The sequence below is a fragment of the Drosophila hydei genome, unplaced genomic scaffold (assembly GCF_003285905.1).
Source record: "Drosophila hydei strain 15085-1641.00,03,60 unplaced genomic scaffold, DhydRS2 tig00000296-arrow-arrow-pilon, whole genome shotgun sequence".
Lineage (NCBI taxonomy): Eukaryota > Metazoa > Arthropoda > Insecta > Diptera > Drosophilidae > Drosophila > Drosophila hydei.
In genome coordinates, this window is record NW_022045705.1 from 1,323,003 (window position 1) to 1,343,725 (window position 20,723).

The 20,723-nt window shown below is 44.1% G+C and overlaps 3 protein-coding genes across 3 annotated transcripts; 2 read left to right on the plus strand and 1 right to left on the minus strand.

The window, feature by feature from the left end:
- Positions 1–61: 61 nt before the first annotated feature.
- LOC111604690 lies at positions 62–2,790 on the minus strand. Its single transcript, XM_023322861.2, has 2 exons — positions 2,737–2,790; positions 62–1,429 (listed from the first exon to the last, which is right to left on the minus strand). The coding sequence occupies exon 2, from the start codon at positions 1,406–1,408 to the stop codon at positions 62–64; it is 1,347 nt and encodes a 448-aa protein (XP_023178629.2). The 5' UTR covers positions 1,409–1,429; positions 2,737–2,790.
- A 2,619-nt stretch (positions 2,791–5,409) lies between these two features.
- On the plus strand, positions 5,410–10,616 carry LOC111602725. Its single transcript, XM_023320007.2, has 2 exons — positions 5,410–5,854; positions 10,273–10,616. Exons 1-2 carry the CDS (start codon positions 5,557–5,559, stop codon positions 10,362–10,364), a joined length of 390 nt encoding a protein of 129 aa, XP_023175775.2. The 5' UTR covers positions 5,410–5,556; the 3' UTR covers positions 10,365–10,616.
- On the plus strand, positions 10,397–11,807 carry LOC115482746. Its single transcript, XM_030223825.1, has 2 exons — positions 10,397–10,617; positions 10,687–11,807. The coding sequence occupies exons 1-2, from the start codon at positions 10,397–10,399 to the stop codon at positions 11,744–11,746; spliced, it is 1,281 nt and encodes a 426-aa protein (XP_030079685.1). The 3' UTR covers positions 11,747–11,807.
- The last annotated feature ends 8,916 nt before the right edge of the window (positions 11,808–20,723 follow it).

Here is a 20,723-nt window from a genome sequence, read left to right on the forward strand (position 1 = left end):
AGCAAAAAAAATGATTTAAAATTATTTGGACAGCCAAAGGTGCAGTTGAGTGGAACCCGGTTCACTGCTCCACGAAATGCTCCTCGTGGAAGGAGAAGCTGAGTCGCCGCTTGGTCGCCGCCTCGAGGACGCAGTCGGCAAAAGGCGCGAGCCGCGCCTCCTCCTCCAGCTGCAGCTCCAGCTCCATCTCCATTTCCAGTTCGCAGTCGCTGGTGGAGTTGTGTCCGCTGTCGGGGCTGATGTGCCTCTGGCCGGGAGCTCGGGAGTGGGCATGTGGGTGGGGCAGCTTGTGGGCAGATCGGGCGGCAGCGGCGAGGAGCTTTTGCGCCGAGTGCCGCACGCTCGACGAGATCTTCGTTGTGATCTTCCGCTTGCGCCGCACCACGCGCTGCCTGCGCAGCTGCTGAAGCGAGCGTCGCTTGCCCACCAGAGATAGAGACGCCTCTCCCGATCCCACCTGTGGACTGCGCACTTCCCTCTCCTCGTAGGCATCCGGATGGGTGGGTGGCTGCCAATACTCGCGCAGATCGCTGGCTGGATCGAAGGCGGGTCGGTAGGTGGGCGAGTGACTTGTGGAGACGAGCGGGAGTGGAGCTGGACGGGCGTGGGAGCGAGAGATGTGGCGAAGGCGGGAACGGGAACGGGAACGGGAATGAGCATGAGGATGAGGATGGGGGAGAGCACGAGAGCGAGGACGAAGAGCTGCAGCGGGCGGCTTGCGCGTGCTTTCCAAGATCGCATCGATCATGCGCTCCAAGGTGACATCGCCCATCTGGCTGGAGCTGAGCGTCGCCTGGTCCGAAACAGGAGCAGCCGATGGGGGAGGAGGGGCAGCCGCAGCCGCGCTAGAGGCAGCTGGCTGGAGGTAGCGCGGCTTCTCGAAGTAGCTGTCCGGGATGCCCATGCCACGCAGTGCCAGCAACGCTCCGGGAATGATCCTGTTGTCCTGCGTGTCCCTCTGGCTGTCCGCCTGATCCTTGTTGTCCCTCTGCCCGGGCGAGTACTCCGCCTCGAAGGTGGGCAGCGTGCACGCATAGGCAGTTCTCTTCAGAGGAGGCGTGTGCAGGGGGGAGAGGATGTTGCTCAGATCTCTCAGCAGCGGAGTGCAGCGTGGAGCAGCAGCAGCAGCAGCAGCAGCAGCTGCTGAGGCAGCGGGCAGCGGCGTCGATGTCAATGTGGAGGTCAACTGATTCTCCTTGCCGCCCGCCTGCATCTGGATGTGGAGCAGCGAGTGTCGCTTCGCATTCGCATTCAGATTCAGTTTCGTTCGAGAGGCGGCTATCGGGGTGGGCGTGGCAGTTGGTTGGAAATCGCTGTAGCTGCTTATGACATGGCCTCCAGCTGCATCCCGATCTGGTTGAGCCTCCAGGTAGGATACGCGCGGCTGGTTGACAGCCCACTTCAACATGTTGGCAGCTGTGCGAAAAGTCTGCAAGAAGAAGGAGAAGATGGAACGGGTTAGAGATGCGCACGAAGGATCGGGCTAGTTAGGCCTGAATTGCCATTGTCTGCGAAAGGATAACAGCAAAAAAACCCGCTCGACTTGTGAAACAAGTTTGCTTTTTCGCAAGGATTTTCAAAAGCTGCAAAGCGGAAGGCGCGCAAAAATCCAACGAAATCAAATGAATGAAGGAAGCTGAGAAATTGGATAGATTTTGCTTCCAGCTGCGCCCCGAGCTGAGCAAGATTCGCTCTGCTCTCGGCCTGTTTTTACTTTTTTTTGTGCTTTTGCATTTGCAATGCGATTCGAGTGGAACGCGAAAAAGCCAAAAACACTTGAAAGTGCGCGAAAGCATTTTGCGCATTTGCCCGCCCCGTTTTGCGCTCAAGCGCACTTCACATAAAACTCGATAAAAAATAATATATAAAGTGAATACACTCCATGAAAAAAGACCATATCATAGCTGAAGCGGACATACCCTAGATATACGAGAGTTATGCCCTCTATATCTGCTGTTCATATGGGGTTTCCTTAATGCTATAGTCGGTTTACTGCTTTAATATTGATTAATATGATACATTGAGGTTTAGCCAAATTGTGTACCAAATTTCATCAAGATATCTTCATGGAGAGCCGAGTTCGTAGAGGTAGCTATATGATATAGTTAGGTGATTTCATTGAATTTTATATTAAAAGTTTATTAAGCTAAAAGAAACATGTGTACCAAATTTCATCAGGATATCTTCATGGAGAGCTGAGTTCACATGGGCAGCTATATGATAAAGTTTTTGAATTTGTTCAGAAACTTTGATTATTATTGAAAACTTGCTGAGCAGTGTAATTAGTGAAATTTGTTTAACTGGAGAAAATTTGTGTCCACTTTTCGTAAGTTTCCAAATGATTATTTTTATATGATATATAGGCTTAGATAGATAGATAGATAGATAGATATAGGGAGATATATCTATGTTTTCCGATGAAAAACGATAATTATATTATCATCTAGTTTCCATAAGAAAGCTTTTCAGCCAGATATGATACACAATATACCCCACATATACCCTATACTATATGCGAAGCCAAACGTGACGCACGCGCACAATTTGAATGCATTTCATTGAAATGAATTAAAAATTGCGATGATTTTTGAATAGGGTGTTTTATAATTAAATTTCTCACAGAGCACTTGAGTCGCCTTTTTACTGTTTACGGTTTGCTCCTGCTCTACTTCATGGTCTAGATATTTAATGCATTTTTAATAGCTAATCACAATGCACTTGTCTTCATTTCTTTACCTTGTTTAATATATTTTTATTTTCGTGGGGGTAGCTCGTTTAGTTCTTTATCCAAATTATTTTCACACAGCCAAAAAAAAAATATATATATAAGTTAACACATAACATTTAATATAGGGTATTTCATAAGTTTATAACCAACCCTCGCTATCGCGTGTTTCGTAAGTTAAGAAACAGCCCTCGCAATTGCGACACTGCATACTTTGTATCAGCGCGCTATAACTGCAATGGTCAGCGGCGGTAACCAGATACTTTTGTTTACTGCAAGAGTTTCCGTTATTGCCTAAGATTGCTGAGTCGGCTTGCCGACCATGACATTGTGGTGTGATGCGAGTTTTGGCTTAGCTTAAGTGAAATATTCTATGTAGCTAAAAATCAGTTTTGCATTGAAGTTTGAAGAATAAACCCGCACTACTCCGGCACACCGCCGTAATCAAATTGTTATATTTCTGATCATTGCTGAGCCACAAGGCCAGTTAATAGAAAAGGGGGTGAAGTCAAACCCTCCAACATAATCATCATAAGAAGATTATAATTACCCGATCAACGCTGGACCTGCCACCGACGCCTAGCTCATAGCTGGACCAGCAACTTATTGATTAAGACTATAAATACCCGATCAACGCTGGACCTGCCACCGACGCCTAGTTCATCGCTGGACCAGCAACATATTAATTGGCGCCCAACGTAAAAAAAAAAAAAAAAAAAAAAAAAAAAAAAAAATTTTTTTTTTTTTTTTGGAATTTAAATCATATTAAACAAGCTTGCAGAAAAATTACGATTTATCCTGTCATTCACAAGAATTTCATATTGCGATTGCCTGACAACGTCATAGCCGAATGCGATGGAAAAACCCACACACTGCAGAGTTGCACCGCTTCACCTGGAGCCACCTTTTGTCGTCTGGCATTAGAGAGTTCATGTGCCAAAGAGCTCCATGCAGGTGGCACGGCACACTGTGAAATCCAGCCGAGCAACCTGGAAATAATCACCCACGTAGATGATGGAATCATCATTCTTAACGACGGGTCCGCAAGGATCCAGGTGGATAACGGCACTGAAATCCAAGTACACGGCACGCATCTCATTACGTTCGGGGACCGAGTCGCGATCAACGGGACTCTGTTTTACAACCACAACAACGTACGCAATAGAGTCCCGGGCATTGCCAACTCTCCCTTGCTGAACATCACTGCCAGCCAAGATGTCCTCAGCCTCCCTTATCTTCATCGTTTAAATGAACGTAATTTGGAGGAGATACAGCAATTCAAGAAAGACGCCGGAACTGATCAAGCTTATCGTGTGGCATTCATCATTGGAGGTATATGCTGTGCTTTAATCTGCATTGGCCTCACCCTTTGGCGGTTCATCGACGCAAGGAAGTCTGCGAAGCAATTACGAGAAGTCGTCGCCGGAATTGGGTCGGCCGAGGGCGGCCTTACACTTGAAGGGGGAGTAGTTAACACATAACATTTAATATAGGGTATTTCATAAGTTTATAACCAACCCTCGCTATCGCGTGTTTCGTAAGTTAAGAAACAGCCCTCGCAATTGCGACACTGCATACTTTGTATCAGCGCGCTATAACTGCAATGGTCAGCGGCGGTAACCAGATACTTTTGTTTACTGCAAGAGTTTCCGTTATTGCCTAAGATTGCTGAGTCGGCTTGCCGACCATGACATTGTGGTGTGATGCGAGTTTTGGCTTAGCTTAAGTGAAATATTCTATGTAGCTAAAAATCAGTTTTGCATTGAAGTTTGAAGAATAAACCCGCACTACTCCGGCACACCGCCGTAATCAAATTGTTATATTTCTGATCATTGCTGAGCCACAAGGCCAGTTAATAGAAAAGGGGGTGAAGTCAAACCCTCCAACATAATCATCATAAGAAGATTATAATTACCCGATCAACGCTGGACCTGCCACCGACGCCTAGCTCATAGCTGGACCAGCAACTTATTGATTAAGACTATAAATACCCGATCAACGCTGGACCTGCCACCGACGCCTAGTTCATCGCTGGACCAGCAACATATTAATTTATATATTAAAAAATCCGTAGTGTCAAAAAAAATATATAGTCGCGAAACGAAACGAAACGATGCAATGCGGAGCAGAGCAAGACGTGCTGTCAGTTCCGCAGACGCAATGTGACTGATTCTCGCTAAGCACGTCATGTTGCGTGCTCAGCTCTGACCAGACAATCAACCACCACCAACTGCTTGTACTCTCTCCATTTTTAAACGCGCTCTTTCTCTCTCACTTATTCATATACATTCAGTACATTAGTATGTTGCATTGGAATTTGTGGGGAACGCGCCAAAGGAATATACACAAATGAACACGCTGCATTGAGCGTAAGTGTGTGTGAGAGGGCGAGAGAGAGAGAATTTAACTGTGCAGTTTACATATGAAATCCAAAAGAAAATACACAAATGAACGCGCTGCACAGAGTGTATGAGTGTGTGAGAGCGAGAACGAGTGAGTTAGAGAGTGTTAATGAAGTGCTGTAGTTAGCATATAAAATCAATTCAATTTGATTGAAATGGCAATTGCATTGAATGACATTGAAATGGAAATTTGAATTTGAAAACATTACGACTACTCCATTGATATTTGGCTTAGAATGTATGGCTTGCTGTGTATTCAAGTACATGAAAGCAAGCCATGAAAAATTCATTTTAAACAATCGCTTACATTCATAAAAGTGTATATATTTTCTAGGAACCGTAACGATTATAATACTCCTAGTTCGATCAACTTTAACATTCTCCATCAATTTATGCATTATCGCATTAATCTTCGTGCTGAACATAGTCATGTGGGATATGATCGAAGCCTTTCTGATGGAATCAACGCGACGCTGGCGCAAATTTCGCGGAGTAAATGAGATCGAGGGGGGCGAGGGACAGCTCAACTTCTGGCTACTCGCCTGCACCATCAGTCTGGGCACTATTTGGCTGGTGCACAGTGAGATGTGCACTCGTCTCGAAAATATGCTTAGACGTCAGTTCTTGTTCAGATTGAAGTCGCACCTGATGACCAAAATGGGTGAAGACATCCGGAGTTTGAAGAAAGATCTAAACCGAGCCGTACTGAATCGCAACAAGCATAACTGTAAGTCAGTCAAATGAACGTCAGTTGAAGTTTCCCAATTAATTTCAATTTCAATTTGAATAATTCAGTTGAAAAATGCATTCAGTTTCAATATCAATTTCAACTACGTTTGTTATTCTCATTCAATTTAATTGAACAACAGATTAGCAATATCATGGCATTGAACAACACATTCAATTTAACTTCAAGTCGACTTTCATCCATACGAAAGTCTAAATAGACTTTGATTTTAGCAAAATTTGAAGTTGGTTCAATTGAACATCATATTCAATTTTGATTTCAACTATAATTTCAATTTGATTGTCAAGTGCAACTAATCCGAATGGTAAATCAGTTCAATTGAATTGAATAATACTTTTTATAATTTCAGTGACACTTTCAATTTCAATTTCAATTTCAATTTGCTTTTCAATGTACATCACATTCAATTTGAAAACATGATTGGATTCTATATATCCATCCATATATCAACAACTACTATACGAAACTCCAAGCTTCTGGTCTTCAATGTACAGGTCATCCCTCCCCTTTTCCAGGCCACTTCACTTATGCTCAAGGCCAAATCAATCAAACAACTTTGAGTGTGAGCTGCGATCGACTTCGCCTTCTCGGGGCTCTAATCCCAAACAGCTGTGCAAGGATCCAGCTAGCAGTATACAATAAACTGGCGCTATCTGCCGATTTAGGATAGGCTAACAAACTGCCCGAGCCCAGAGCGTTACCTACTTTATCGCAATGTCGCACACACTCTCTCTCCCTCTGTTCGTGAAGGATAAGTAAGAAAATACAAATAGGCAAAAAGGTAGTCAAAAGCGTGAAGCGATTTTACCATTTTCGCAATTTTTCGGCTATGAGAAATTGCGCAATTGTTGGGCAATTTATTAGCGAACCGATTTGATCCTCTGTCCTAATTTATCTTCCCTTAGCTATCTCCCTCCCTCTCACGCTTACTCTGCCTACGTATCTCTCTCTCTCTCTCTGTCTGAGGCAGGGGCGTTCGTAGTGACCAATGCATTAAATTGGCTTTGATTCAATGCCTGTCACAAGGACAGATTATTGTGAAGATCCTTTGCTACTGCAGAAGAAGCAGGAGACGCAGAAGAAGGGGCAGCAGCAGCAGCTGCCCCTTGAGACGCGCGCGCACTCTATGTTGAGAGTCCTGCTCCTGCTCGATAATATTATTGATTTATTTCCATTAGCAGTCGCATCTTTGTGTGTCTTTTCTTTGCTTCTTTTTTGTTGTTGACCAATTGCTAAAACGGGAGCAGCAGCTGCGCAACATAAAAAAATTATAGTAGGAAACAGCTTTAGTTTATCGTAGCTCCCAATCTGGCTGCTTTACAGGGTATCTCTATAGTTGAGGCAGCTTCGTTATCCATATAATATCGTAACCTAATGAAGCTTCCGTTAATGTGAATATCCATTCAAGAGGTAACAAGTGATACGAGGGCTACGTCGTCATTGTCATTGTCCTTCTTCACTCTTATCAAAATTCATAGCTGATCTTCAAATCATTTCTCACAAAATGGAATCATTTTATTTGGCATTTTCACTTGAAATGATTTCATCAACAATAGCTCCATAGGACATATTCATATAGTACAAAGGAATGTTGTCCAAACTAGAGTTCAATTTGCTAAGACCTGTTAAGGGAAGTGCATCACATGGTGGTCTACAAGGCGGATATAGAATACTGAGATGGTCAGATTCCATGATTCTTTCCTCGTTAGGTTTTATAGCTCAAATCCTTTGAGTTTCATTCAAGGCACAGGAAGAGCCAATAGCTCTGCTATTAACGCATTATCTTGATAGCTATCTCAGAGCCACTCTCTCGCTCCCGCTTTCTCGCCTGCCTTCTCTCTCTCTTTCGCCTTCTCACTTTCCTTTGAGGCTGTAACAGCTGTCGCCTTGGCCAATTCTCAATGTCTTCGCAAAATCTCATAAATTTGCGCTTTTAACAAAAGTTGACGTTGACGTCGCAGTTGACGCCGGCAGCGACGTCGACAGCGGCATATGCTGAGCCCCTTTTAACCAATAAATTGCAAAACAATTGCACAATTTTCCACAACATTTTCCTTGCCAGGCAGCCAGCGTTGGCAGCGACGTTGGCAGCGACGTCAGCAGCGCCAGCGTCAGCGGCAGCGGCGCTTGTCCCATAAACAATAAACTAAATTGTACAAAGGTTTACACAGTATGTATGCATGTGTGTGTGTGTTTGTTGTCCTTTTCTTGGCGAAAAACTCAAAGGTGAAAGGAGCCACACGCTGCGAGAAAGGTAATTGAAAATTATGTTTTGTGGCGTAAGCAGCGCAAAGGAGCTGCAGCAGCAACAGCAGCAGCTGGCTGAGACACATTCACACACACACACACACACAGACACAGACACAAGCATGTCTCGCTCGCATGTCCTGGGCCAACTGTGGTTTCCATTGCCAACTGTTTTTGACCACCGAATCGAAGTTAGGCTCTACTTTAGAATGCCACTTTATATATAAGTATATATATATATATATATATATATGTCTGTATATGTTATATACACATCTTATATATCATAATCCTAGACAGATTTGATATTACTTTAACTTGTGCTAAATATATAAAGTCCAGAGGGTACACATATATATATATATATATATATATATGTGTGTTTTAAGATAGTATATATACAGCGTATATATGCCTGATCCTTAAAATTTAGTAATCTATTTACTCGCATATCTATATACTCAACAGCATGCAGTCCCTTAACTAGTCCATATAGACATATTACTATAAACGACTACAGACTAATGACGCTATACCCTAGACCCTATACCACTTACTTACAGAAATAACTAGTTCCTATCTGAGAACTCATTGTTAGTTTAGTAATTAGATCTATGTATATATCATGAATTATATTTTATATCATATTCTTAGCGTATATTATAATATTTAATGTATATTCTTTTATAATTTTTTATTTATATATTTTTATTCCATAATACCCTTCTTGTAATTTCCCTCATTTAAGGAACTGCCATGGTTTAATAGATTTTAATTCCTGTTCCGTCTGTCTTTTTTTTTTGCCCACCCACCAACTGCATGCATACTTGGCTCACTATGAATGCAGTTGCTGCCTGATTGAATGCTTGCGTTCAGTCTGCGCTCAGCTCTCTCAATGAATTCCATTGCGCTAGATTCATGCATAGCAGTGCTGGTGCTGCTGCTGCACTCTCTCTAAGCTGCCGACGCAGGCGCTCTCTCTCTCGCGATTCACCCTCTCTCACTCTTACGCTCCCGTTTATTCTCTCTCTCTGTGTGTGTGCACGCAACACGTTTCTGTGCTTTGCTGCTTGCGGCGACAGAGTTCATCCAGTTAGTACTCAAACACACGTCGGTCCGAATGCACGTGTACGCTTCGCTGTCGGACAAAAAATAATACAAATTGAAAATACGAAAATAGTGAAATATTCGATACAAATATTTTTTTTCTAGTGCTGCAAAATTCTTGTGAAAAAGGTAAATTGCAAGTGGCAAGCAAAGCAAATTCCTTAATTCAAGCAGATTTCACATTCAATTGTGCAAATCATACGAATGGGGCGTGGCACACGCCCCGCGGCTCATTCAATTGTACGTGAAAAAACGAGGGGGTGGGGGAAGTTCATTTTTACTGCTTCACTGATTTCTTGTTTTTTTTTGCTCCTTTTCGGCCAGCCAAAAAGCTCACATAACTTGTCCCTTAAATGGGCATATCTATATATACTTATACATAAATATATATTTGTATGTGTGTGTATGTATGGATATGGCCATATCGCGAAATTCTCCGCCGAAAAGCGCGCCAAAAATACTCGCTTAACAGCTTTGCAGGAGACGAAAACAAAAGCCAAAAAGCTAAAAAAAAATAAAGCCAAAAACAAAGCTGTGCGCTGTAGTCGACTGCTTGATACCCTGTTTTGCAATTTGTGGGCGAATTGGAATAAGTTTTAAAATTAAAATTAAAGTTTAAATTGAAACAGCCAAAAAATTAAAATTAATATGGAAGGTGAAATTTAAATTTTAAGAAATATTTCAAACTGAAAAAAACCTGAAAAAAATTGAAATTTCTGTTTAAATAGAAATTTATATTGAAATGGAAACTCATATTGAAAATAAAGAAGAAATTGAAGAAATTTAAAATTGAAATGTAGGGAAAGAGCGAGATAGAGGCAAAGAGAGAGGGAGGGAGAGAGAAACAAGTAGTGAGAGGGAGAGGCAAATGGACATTAAGAGCTTTGAGCCACACAGCCAATATACTCTACTTACTGCTTGTCCACAGAGTATTAGGTTAGGGCCAACGCCAGACACCCACACACATATATACCGTCATAAACTTATACATTTATATAAATATTTAACGAAAATACTTAACCAACAACTTCTGCCCTTTGCAGCCATCCAGAAGAACAGCAAAGACAGTAAGAAAAAGAAAAACAGGAAAACCAAGATCACTCCCTTCACCAGCCCCCACACCAAGAACACTTAATACACTGCAGGAGTGAAGCAGCGAAGACGAAGATGCTGAAGTGGGCTGTCAACCAGCCGCGCGTATCCTACCTGGAGGCTCAACCAGATCGGGATGCAGCTGGAGGCCATGTCATAAGCAGCTACAGCGATTTCCAACCAACTGCCACGCCCACCCCGATAGCCGCCTCTCGAACGAAACTGAATCTGAATGCGAATGCGAAGCGACACTCGCTGCTCCACATCCAGATGCAGGCGGGCGGCAAGGAGAATCAGTTGATCTCCACATTGACATCGACGCCGCTGCCCGCTGCCTCAGCAGCTGCTGCTGCTGCTGCTGCTGCTGCTCCTGCTCCACGCTGCACTCCGCTGCTGAGAGATCTGAGCAACATCCTCTCCCCCCTGCACACGCCTCCTCTGAAGAGAACTGCCTATGCGTGCACGCTGCCCACCTTCGAGGCGGAGTACTCGCCCGGGCAGAGGGACAACAAGGATCAGGCGGACAGCCAAAGGGACACGCAGGACAACAGGATCATTCCCGGAGCGTTGCTGGCACTGCGAGGCATGGGCATCCCGGACAGCTACTTCGAGAAGCCGCGCTACCTCCAGCCAGCTGCCGCTAGCGCTTCTGCGGCTGCCCCTCCTCCCCCATCGGCTGCTCCTGTTTCGGACCAGGCGACGCTCAGCTCCAGCCAGATGGGCGATGTCACCTTGGAGCGCATGATCGATGCGATCTTGGAAAGCACGCGCAAGCCGCCCGCTGCAGCTCTTCGTCCTCGCTCTCGTGCTCTCCCCCATCCTCATCCTCATGCTCATTCCCGTTCCCGTTCCCGTTCCCGCCTTCGCCACATCTCTCGCTCCCACGCCCGTCCAGCTCCACTCCCGCTCGTCTCCACAAGTCACTCGCCCACCTACCGACCCGCCTTCGATCCAGCCAGCGATCTGCGCGAGTATTGGCAGCCACCCACCCATCCGGATGCCTACGAGGAGAGGGAAGTGCGCAGTCCACAGGTGGGATCGGGAGAGGCGTCTCTATCTCTGGTGGGCAAGCGACGCTCGCTTCAGCAGCTGCGCAGGCAGCGCGTGGTGCGGCGCAAGCGGAAGATCACAACGAAGATCTCGTCGAGCGTGCGCCACTCGGCGCAAAAGCTCCTCGCCGCTGCCGCCCGATCTGCCCACAAGCTGCCCCACCCACATGCCCACTTCCGAGCTCCCGGCCAGAGGCACATCAGCCCCGACAGCGGACACAACTCCACCAGCGACTGCGAACTGGAAATGGAGATGGAGCTGGAGCTGGGCGAGGAGCTAGAGGCCTCTTGCCAGCTGGAAGGCATTTGGCTGCGCTCAGACGTCAGAGATGGGACCAAGCGGCGTCTCAGCTTCTCGCTGAACGAACGCAGCTGAGGAAACACATGCATATATACCCTAGGGACACATCTGACACGTTATCATATTTTTTTTCTTAGTCTAAGCATTTATTTATTAGAAGAATAAATACATAACTGTATAATCGAGATGATATAGAAATTGTTATTTTTAATGAGGTTTTTCCTTCTCTGTGCGCTTCTTGAATTCCCACGACTCGGAGTGGCTCGTCATAATTTTTATGAACTGGAATTTTGACCACAAGAGAGTCTTGAGCTGCGACCAGCATTAAATGCACAAGTAAACTCTTCAGGTGCAGCCAAGCGTGGCGTCTTCCAGTTCCTCGGATGAGGGAAGAGGCGAAGCCCGACGACTCGAACCGCAGAGCCACGAACCACGGAACCACGAGACACGATGCGGACTGCAAGTGTTTCCCACAGCGTGTGTTCTTTTTGGGTTAATGGGCGTTTTAATGCTTTGATAGCTACCACGAAATGAGGGGGCAGGAGAGAGAGAGAGGGAGAGGGAGAGTGAGAAGGAGAGACCCGGATGACAACCCTATCTAAACTAAGTTTGTTGAGCCCATGCCTAGAGAACTTTAGCTAAAACTTCAGCAAGAAAGTAGTTGAAGATACTCTGGGCACTGCGCAGCGCTGCTCTAGTCGGGTATACACGACTAGAAAATACCATGCACGCTGCATAGAAGTGCTCTAATGCCGAATGCCAGAGGCTAACTACCTAGATCTCAAATGTCTTTAAGATCCATAAGATACGAGCCCGAAACTCTTGAAGTGTTCATTGAGCAAAGCACTTAAGCACGTAAGTGTTTAAAAGACTCGGTCAGCAGTAGGCCAGCCCCCGCTGAGCGTGTAGCTACAGTGAAGTTGTAATCGTCAAATGAGAAACTTCTCTAAAGTTTCTCTCACAAAACCCTTTTTGGGCATTTGCATAGCTAAGAAGGTTGGTCAAGATATTTTTGTGGCTAGGGCTCATTAGCTGGTCAAGTCCATTGAGCAAAGGGCGTTAAATGAGCTGTCATAACAAATGCAAATTCCTAGATAAGAAAGAGATAGAGAGAGACAGAGGCAGGGAGAGAGGGAGATAGAGGCAAAGTCAGTAATCTCCCTTTGCTGAGACTAAGCCAAGACGTTAACACTTTATTTTACCAAAGAATGCTTGCTGAGCTTCCCAGCCCAAAGCGCAGCGAAGCGTATAAAAGAGAGAGAGAGCAGCTAAGAGAGAGAGAGAGAGAGAGAGAGAGAGAGAATGTGTAATTACATGAATTGTTGCTTTGTGAGTTTTGACAGACGCAGAGACAACAAAGATGATATGATATGTCTGGACAGGCATCGTAAAGGTCAAGCTCAAGACAGAGAGTGAGAGAGAGAGAGCGAGTAGGAGAGAGAAAGAGTGAGTGAGTGAGAGAGAGAGCGGGTTACTTACATGTGTTGTTTCTTTGTGAGTTTTGACAGCCCGAACAGGCTTTAATAGAGGTCAAGCACAACAAGATATATAGAGCAGGTAATGCTCGCGCTCTTTCTCTCTCTCTCACTCCTTGGCTCTCGCATCTTGTAGGTCTGTCATACCCTTTTCCGGGACAGTGAACGGTTTTAAGGGTCTGCAGTGACCAGCGGACAGTGATGTTTTTTTGCCCCCTTTTCGTCGCGGCACAAATCACTGAGACTTGACAAAAAAAGGTCAGCCAACGAGGGCTTTGCGCCGTTTTCTCCGTTTTCCCGTTGCCTAATGATGCGCCGTTGTCTTTCCTGGGTCTGTTACAAGTTTCCATTTCCCATTTTCCCACTTTGCCGTGCCGTCTCATTTAACAAGCAGCTCTTTAATTTGATTTTGATTGAATGTGAAATGGAGTCCATCCCGAGCTCTCTCACCTCACATCATACACATATACCTATTGCCCACTCCGAAATCTAGTTTCACACACCAATGCGAACCGTGAACTGTGCTCTAGTTTCAGCTTGCTCAACAGACTACAACATTCCAATTACTATACTTATATATACCATAAATTACTTTCAACTTTTATTTTAAATCCGTCCAAGCATTTTCAGCTCACTCCGAATTCGAATAGAGCTCTCAGATTTTCTACATGATGAGAGATTTTTGGTTTTCTATGTCTCAATAGAAGTTCTAAGTCTCAAAGCCTCAATCCGAACTTGCTGACTTTTTCAGCGCATTTCGGAGTCAAATTTTTACTCCGAAAAAAAAAACATGTCTAAGGGGAAATCTTTTGCTATAGAAGAAGCGGAACTATCCAAACTGAACCATATTTTCAATTACTCCGAAACTCCGAATAGTACTTTCAGCTAATAGCTCAAATGATTCGATGCAAGCTTAAAGTCCGAATCTTAGGCGTAAGCTTAAGCTCTAAGCAGAAAATCCGAATATGCTTAAAACTATTTCTTCATGCAAATCTTGAGCGAAGCTATAAAGCCGAAAAAAGTAAAAACAAAACTATTCCGAAAACTCGCAAAATGGCTTGAACTCTCTACAATTACTCCGAAAATAGCAACGCTTTGTAGTAAAAGGCGGCAATAGCAACAGCAATTTTCTTTGATTTCGATAAAATATAATTAAGTTGACTTCGGAGTAACTCCGAATATATAAATTCAAGTGCATTTATTTTATTTTTAAAAGTAACTCCGAATATATCAATTTAAGTGAACGATTTATATATTAATGTATATTAATTTATTGTTATAATTTTCACTTACTCCGAAACTGCACTTCAGCTCATATTTCCTCATGTTTTATTATCCTTAAAGCAAATTGAAACATTTTACAATTCAATTGAATTCAATTTGCAACGCCCCTACACTTCACACACTCTCAGCGAGATAGAGAAAGAGAGAGAGAGAGAGAGAGAGAGATAGAGAGAGAGAGAGTGCAGTTAATAGAGTTCGCATTTGTCTTTGATAACAATGGAGCATCTGATCTCTTTATGCTGTTCTAAATGTTTGAAACGAGTTCACAGCTTCATTGAAAAACCATTTGATGGCACACTTTGATTGTTCGCCAAATGAAAAGTGGAAAACACGCTGGAAAAGTGGAAAATCCTCATGTATATATGTGTATACATAGCTACGTGTTGGTCGAGCTATGGCTTGTATAATGGGCCCGCTTAAATATTGCGCTGAAGTGAGAAAAGTCGATTGATGCAGTCGAGCGCACCTTTCGACCCGCACTTTTTTTTGCACACTTCACTCTTCACTCTTCAGGCTACAGTCTGCAGTGTGCAGTGTGCAGTGTGCCTTCGCCTGACCCTTCCATGCATTTGCGCACTTTTACCCCGGTCAGGACTTGCGTCCTGCGTCCTGCGTCCTGCGCGTGCCTCGGCGGCGAAACAGTTGCAAAAAATTGTAGGCAAACAATGGACGCTGATCGAGGCGGGCGCAGGCTGCGCACGACTCGGGACTCTGGGGAGCGGGCGTGCTGCGTGTCCTGCATGTCCTGTCAGGAAGTCGAATGTCAGACAAATGTGTAAACATGTGCAAAAAACAGCTGCAAGAGAGCGAGCGAAGGAAAGAGACAGTGAGAAGTGGTGCCTGACTAACAGATACCCTGTACTTCACTAATAGGCCAGATGAGCAATGAGACCTTCCATTTAACTTATACCCTGTAATTAGCAAATACACAAGAGTAGAAATATTATTAGGTATATCCTACAGACAGCCCGAATATTCCAGAAAAAGACAGCCAATATACCTTGTTTAAGGTGTAAAGCCTGCACAGGGTAGCTGACAGCAAGCACTCACAGGCACAAAGCCACCTTGACACAGTCGACACGTCGCGTCTAGATTGGCATGTCCTGCGGGTCCTGGCAACCATTAGAAGCAGGCGCTAAATATGCATATCCCAATCGCCTCTCCCTCGCTCACTTTCTCTCTACCTTTCTCCCTCTCTCTTTGGCTCCCACTCTCTCTCTCACGCTCTGTTATACTATGCTCTAACTAGGCGTATCCTTCAAGATGCAAAACTCACCTGTTGGCCGTCCAGGCATGTCCCTTACCAACAATTCTCAACTGAAGCAGAGAACGAAGAAGCGAGCGTGAGGGGCAGAAGGAAAGAGAGAGAGAGAGGGAGAGAGAGGGAGAGAGGGAGAGCTGTGCTCTATATAACATGTTATTTGCTGTGAGCCAGGCCATTCATTAGAGCCAATTTTCAATTTCCAATTGCTCGACAGCAGGTGCTCAAGTCACTTCAAGCAATTGAGGCCGAAATGAAATTGAGCTGAGGCTAACAAGCTGAAGATTCAGATGAAGATAACTTGATATAGAGCGAAACTAGCCAAAGGATATAGAATGCAATATCTTTTGTCAGCTATGGCTAGAAACAAATTTTGAATTTAAAAGACTTAGTTAAATAAAGAAGAAGAGGAACAAGATATAATCATATTACTTTCTAGTTCGATCAGGTTCAAAGCCAATTCTAGTTCGTTCCCTTAAGTGATCTGTGAAGATCAGTAAGCGATCATGAATCATACTCCATGTGTTCTTGATCAGTTCTTGGCTTATTTTATTTTTTTAGTTTTGTTCTATTGAGTTGCTGCTCTGTTCATGAACCACAAGTTCCAGTTCTATTGTGACACTACTAAACAAAGGCCTTACTGATCGATAGGTATATATGATAATGCCTGATCAGAACTGCATGAGTCTAGAGAACTGGGTAACTCCATGACTTGAATAACATCTAATAGAGGTTTGGTTCGCATTACTAGTTCCAGCTTCCTCTCTATCTCTCGCCTCCCGCTTTCTCTCTCGCTCACTCGCTCTCTCTCTTTATTAAATCTCTCTCTTTCTTTGCTATTCTTTCTCTTTCACTTTCTCTCTCTCATTCTCTACCTTTAGCTCCTTCTCTATGTATCTCCAAGTATAGCTCTCGCTATCAATTTGTTCCCTGTCTCTTCTTCTTACTTCATCTTGCAAAGGATCTCTCGGCGCAAAGCGTTTCATCTCGTGAAAGATCAATTTGTTGTCTTTGTATTTCAATTTTCTTTTTGGTGTTGCGATGCTTTTCTTTCAAGGCGTTGGCTACGCTCCTTTCCTCTCCCTCTCCCTCTAGCTCTCCCGACTCTTCTTCTCCTGCTGCAGTTCGCGTAAATGCGGAAAATTGCAAATGATTGAAATCTAATCCGATCGCAGCTCATCGAACTCATCGAACTCATCCACCTTGACATCATTTAAATTTTTGCGCACTTCAGAAGAAGAAAAGCGAAAAAGGGTTGCACGCAGAGGGCGAAGCGAGGGGGGAGGGGTACTCTGAAGTTGAGTTTAAGCTGTTTTCTTTTCTCTCACGACTCAGGCCGCAAAATCCGAACGCAAGGGTTTCTCCAATTTACCTTTTCTGCATTTCTCCTCAATCGCTGTCAAGTGAGCCGCACTTAATGAACCAGACAATGCAAATCCATGCAGCAGCAGCTACCTCTCCCCCTCTCACTATATCTGCCGCTGCCTCTGATCAGTTTTGCAACTGTTATAATAATATTTGTCACTCACATGACAGCTAAGGGTAGTGCGAAAAAAGGGAGCAGCAGATCACAGCCTTCACCCAGATTTGCATTAATGATATGCAACATTTGTTAGATCATTTCCTTGCCTCTGCCACTCTTTCACCTCTCGAGAGTCCTGTGATGCATGATGCTATAGTCCCATATGCGCAATGCAATTCATATTGCATATGCATGAAATTCCTGTGCATCTCTGGATTAGATCTATTCGTCATTTATCAAGTCTCAAATTTATGAGAATCACAAGAATTAATTGATTTTGCATACTGATAGATAGAGATACAGACAGAGATAGATTTATATAGTACATAGAGATATAGATATGGTATATATATATAGTATATAGAGATATATGATATGTGGTATGATTTAAGATTGACAGCTTTTGCGACTACTCTATTTGCATATATAGCTAGCTGAACTATGTCAATTAGTCAGTCAATCTGGCAGTCAGACTGATCGATTTACTGATTGACTGACACAGTGATTGACTGACTGCAAGACTGACTGACTGACTGACTGACTGATTGACAGTCTGATTCACTGGCTAACGGACGAGCTAAGCGGCTGGTTGACTGAGTGATTAACTGATTGATAAGCTGACTGACTGATTGACAGTCTGATGCACTGACTAACGAACGGGCTAAGCGGCTGATTGACTGATTGATAAGCTGTCTAACTGTATGACTGAGTATGACTGCTTGACTGACCGATTGACTGACTGATTGATTGACTAACTTACTTATTGATGGACAGTCGTATGCAGTGCTAAATTCAGAACTGCCGCTGGATATTACATCTAGCGTCACGCTCGGACAACTTGGCCATATGGAAGACAACGTCAGTTGGAGCTAATTCGCATAGTCTGAGGCAGCTGTCGGCTCGAGTGGGAAACAAAGCAAGCGTCGTCGCACTGGGAGAGGGTGGACGCGACGCAGTTAATTTGGGAAAGTTGAAAATCAAATATCATATATATCAACTTACATATCAAAACAAAATATACAGCCAAACAAAAACAAAAACAAAAACAAAACGGAATTTTTCTCTTGCTCTTGCCCAATTTCCATTTACATTTGCATTTTATATTTTGGATTTACATTTTGCATCTTGCATCTTGCATGTCTATTACATGCGCTCACACCTTTTGAGCAACAAGGGTACAAAGTCAGCCAGGGGCGGGACGGAGCGGCAGCTGTCGAACGCAGAGAGACAGACTCAGACTCCGTTTTCGACTTCGACTTTCAGACACCAGCCCCGAAGACATATGCAAATGTCAATTTATGCAAATTATTCAGGACACATGATCGGGGTAGAGGCTCTGCCTTGACTCTACCCTCTACCCGCTCTATCTTTCGGGAGAGCAGAAGATATCTCTTTTATTATGAGTTATTGAACTATTGACAGTCTAAGCTAAAATAAATTGGCTGCGAGCTTGAGTTGAGTTTGAGGGAAGCCTGACTCAATTTGTCTTAGGAGAGGTTGAGTTCTTCCCTGACCCCAACTCTCCTCTGTCCCTGCCCTACCTCTATTTCCTACTTCCTGCGTAACTCTGATTTATCCTAGACTTACTTTCTTCCCTCTCTCTTCTCTCCTTCAGTATCTCCATTCTTGCCTCTCTATCTCTCACTCTAAGTCTCTATCTCTATATCTATATTTCTCTTGATGCTTTTCTCTGTCACTTTGTAACTGTGCTCCTCTCTCTCTGTCCTGTCTATCTATCTTTCCTTATCAATCTTTATCTCCATGTATTCTCCGTCTCTCTCTCTCTCTCTCTCTATCTAACTTTCTCTTACTCTTTTTCATAAATTATTGAACTTTTGGCACTCTGCAGTGCCACCCTGACTCAGTCTCTACTTTTAGCTCTACTTTACCCCGCTCCGCTCTCTTCCTCTGCCCCTCAATCTCAATCTCTCTCTCTCTCTCTTCAACATTTTTGAGCTATTGAATTATTGACAATCTAAGCAAAAATATAAATTGAGCAATAAATTGGCTCTCACAATAGGGTCGTGGCAAAAGCAAAACTCCTTTATAAGGCTGCGCCGATATCGATACGCGTGAGGCTTTCTTTGCCCTTTGCCCTTTGCCCTTTGCCCTTGTTCATTTCTCTCAACTTGCATCCGAAGTAGCGAGTAGCTCGGGCGCTGTGACATGTGACATGACACAGTCGAATGTGTTCACTCGCGATGCAATTACGATAACTGCGAGAGATAAGACTGTAGCGCTTAGTGGTAGAGCCCGGCGACTACCGGTTGCCAATTAGATGAGTTAGTCGCCCGTTTGATGGGCCCAAAAATTGAGGTGCAAACCGGTAAAGCGTCCACGTGCCAGCTGACAGGCCAGCTAAGCACGACACAAAAAAAAACAATGAAACACTCGACTAACTTAAGTTAACTCTTACTCTCCCTCTCCCCTACTCTCCCACTCTTACGCTCTCCCGCTCTCAAGGTAAGGTCTCCTGTAACACAAAGAGCTCGCCGTCTTGATTGACAATATATATCTACTGACTATTGGCATTCGATCTGGAACAGACCCCGATTCATCTAGCCGATTCATTTGTTTAAGATTCCAGCGAACAAATACCAGTTACATGGACCTATATAATAGTTTTCTGTGGTTCAAGTTAGTCCTTAATTTCGCTTGCCTAATGAGAGTTCTGCTTGAGTTGGGATTAGCAAACGATAAACAAAGGCTGCATTGGAGATCGGCTCTGAAATACTTATCTGCATATATAGATCCTATATCTAGACACCCGCACAGCTGCTTGGGCAGAGGCGGAGATAGAGGCGGCTCAGTCTGGATAGGATTTGCGACACCTTTTTGCACCTTTCATCAGTTGCAATGCAACATTTGTCGCAATTTGAAAGCAAACGAGCCAGAGAAGGAAGTTCCTAAGGCAAGGATTAGAATTAGAATATGCATAGATCCAAACAGAGAGATACGAAAGAATGAAGCGCTCAATGAAAGCGGCGAGCAGCTGAGTCGGCTCAGGTAAGCAAGGTATGTAACGAGCAGGTAGTTCGGCCCAATGGATTTGTAGGCGTTGTTAAGCCTTTCGACACCTAATTAGTCCCAGCCACACGAGACCCTGCAAATCGGCATTTGTCGCAGGCTGCGAGTTTCACAGTTGACAACAATTTAATTTGGATTACGATCCTTCTGTTCATCCAGTTCATCTGGCGTATTGGCACATAGTTACCTGAAAACTGGCTACAGGTCTAGCTAGAGCTGAACTATGAACCGGAACGGCAAGGGGTTTGGCATCAAGATTTGCCTAACTGCTTCCTCTTTGGCAATTCCCATTGTGAAATGAAGTTCGTGAACCACTGCTGGAATCACTATGATCTAGTCTCAAAAGAACTGTGTCTTAAGGCACTTTGAAATACAATTATTTTATCCCTTAAAAGTTGAACTTTTGAAATGGAACTTGTATTGGAACCAGTGAGGGAAGTAGGTGTCGAACTAGTAAGAGAGGCAGTAAAGGAACCTGAACAG

Coding starts and splice junctions, on each gene's coding strand:
- LOC111604690 (XM_023322861.2), bottom strand. CDS start 1,408: ATGTTGAAGTGGGCTGTCAACCAGCCGCGCGTATCCTACCTGGAGGCT.
- LOC111602725 (XM_023320007.2), top strand. CDS start 5,557: ATGTGGGATATGATCGAAGCCTTTCTGATGGAATCAACGCGACGCTGG. Junction 5,855..10,272: donor GAATCGCAACAAGCATAACT/GTAAGTCAGTCA, acceptor TGCCCTTTGCAG/CCATCCAGAAGAACAGCAAA.
- LOC115482746 (XM_030223825.1), top strand. CDS start 10,397: ATGCTGAAGTGGGCTGTCAACCAGCCGCGCGTATCCTACCTGGAGGCT. Junction 10,618..10,686: donor GCGGGCGGCAAGGAGAATCA/GTTGATCTCCAC, acceptor TGCTGCTGCTGC/TGCTCCTGCTCCACGCTGCA.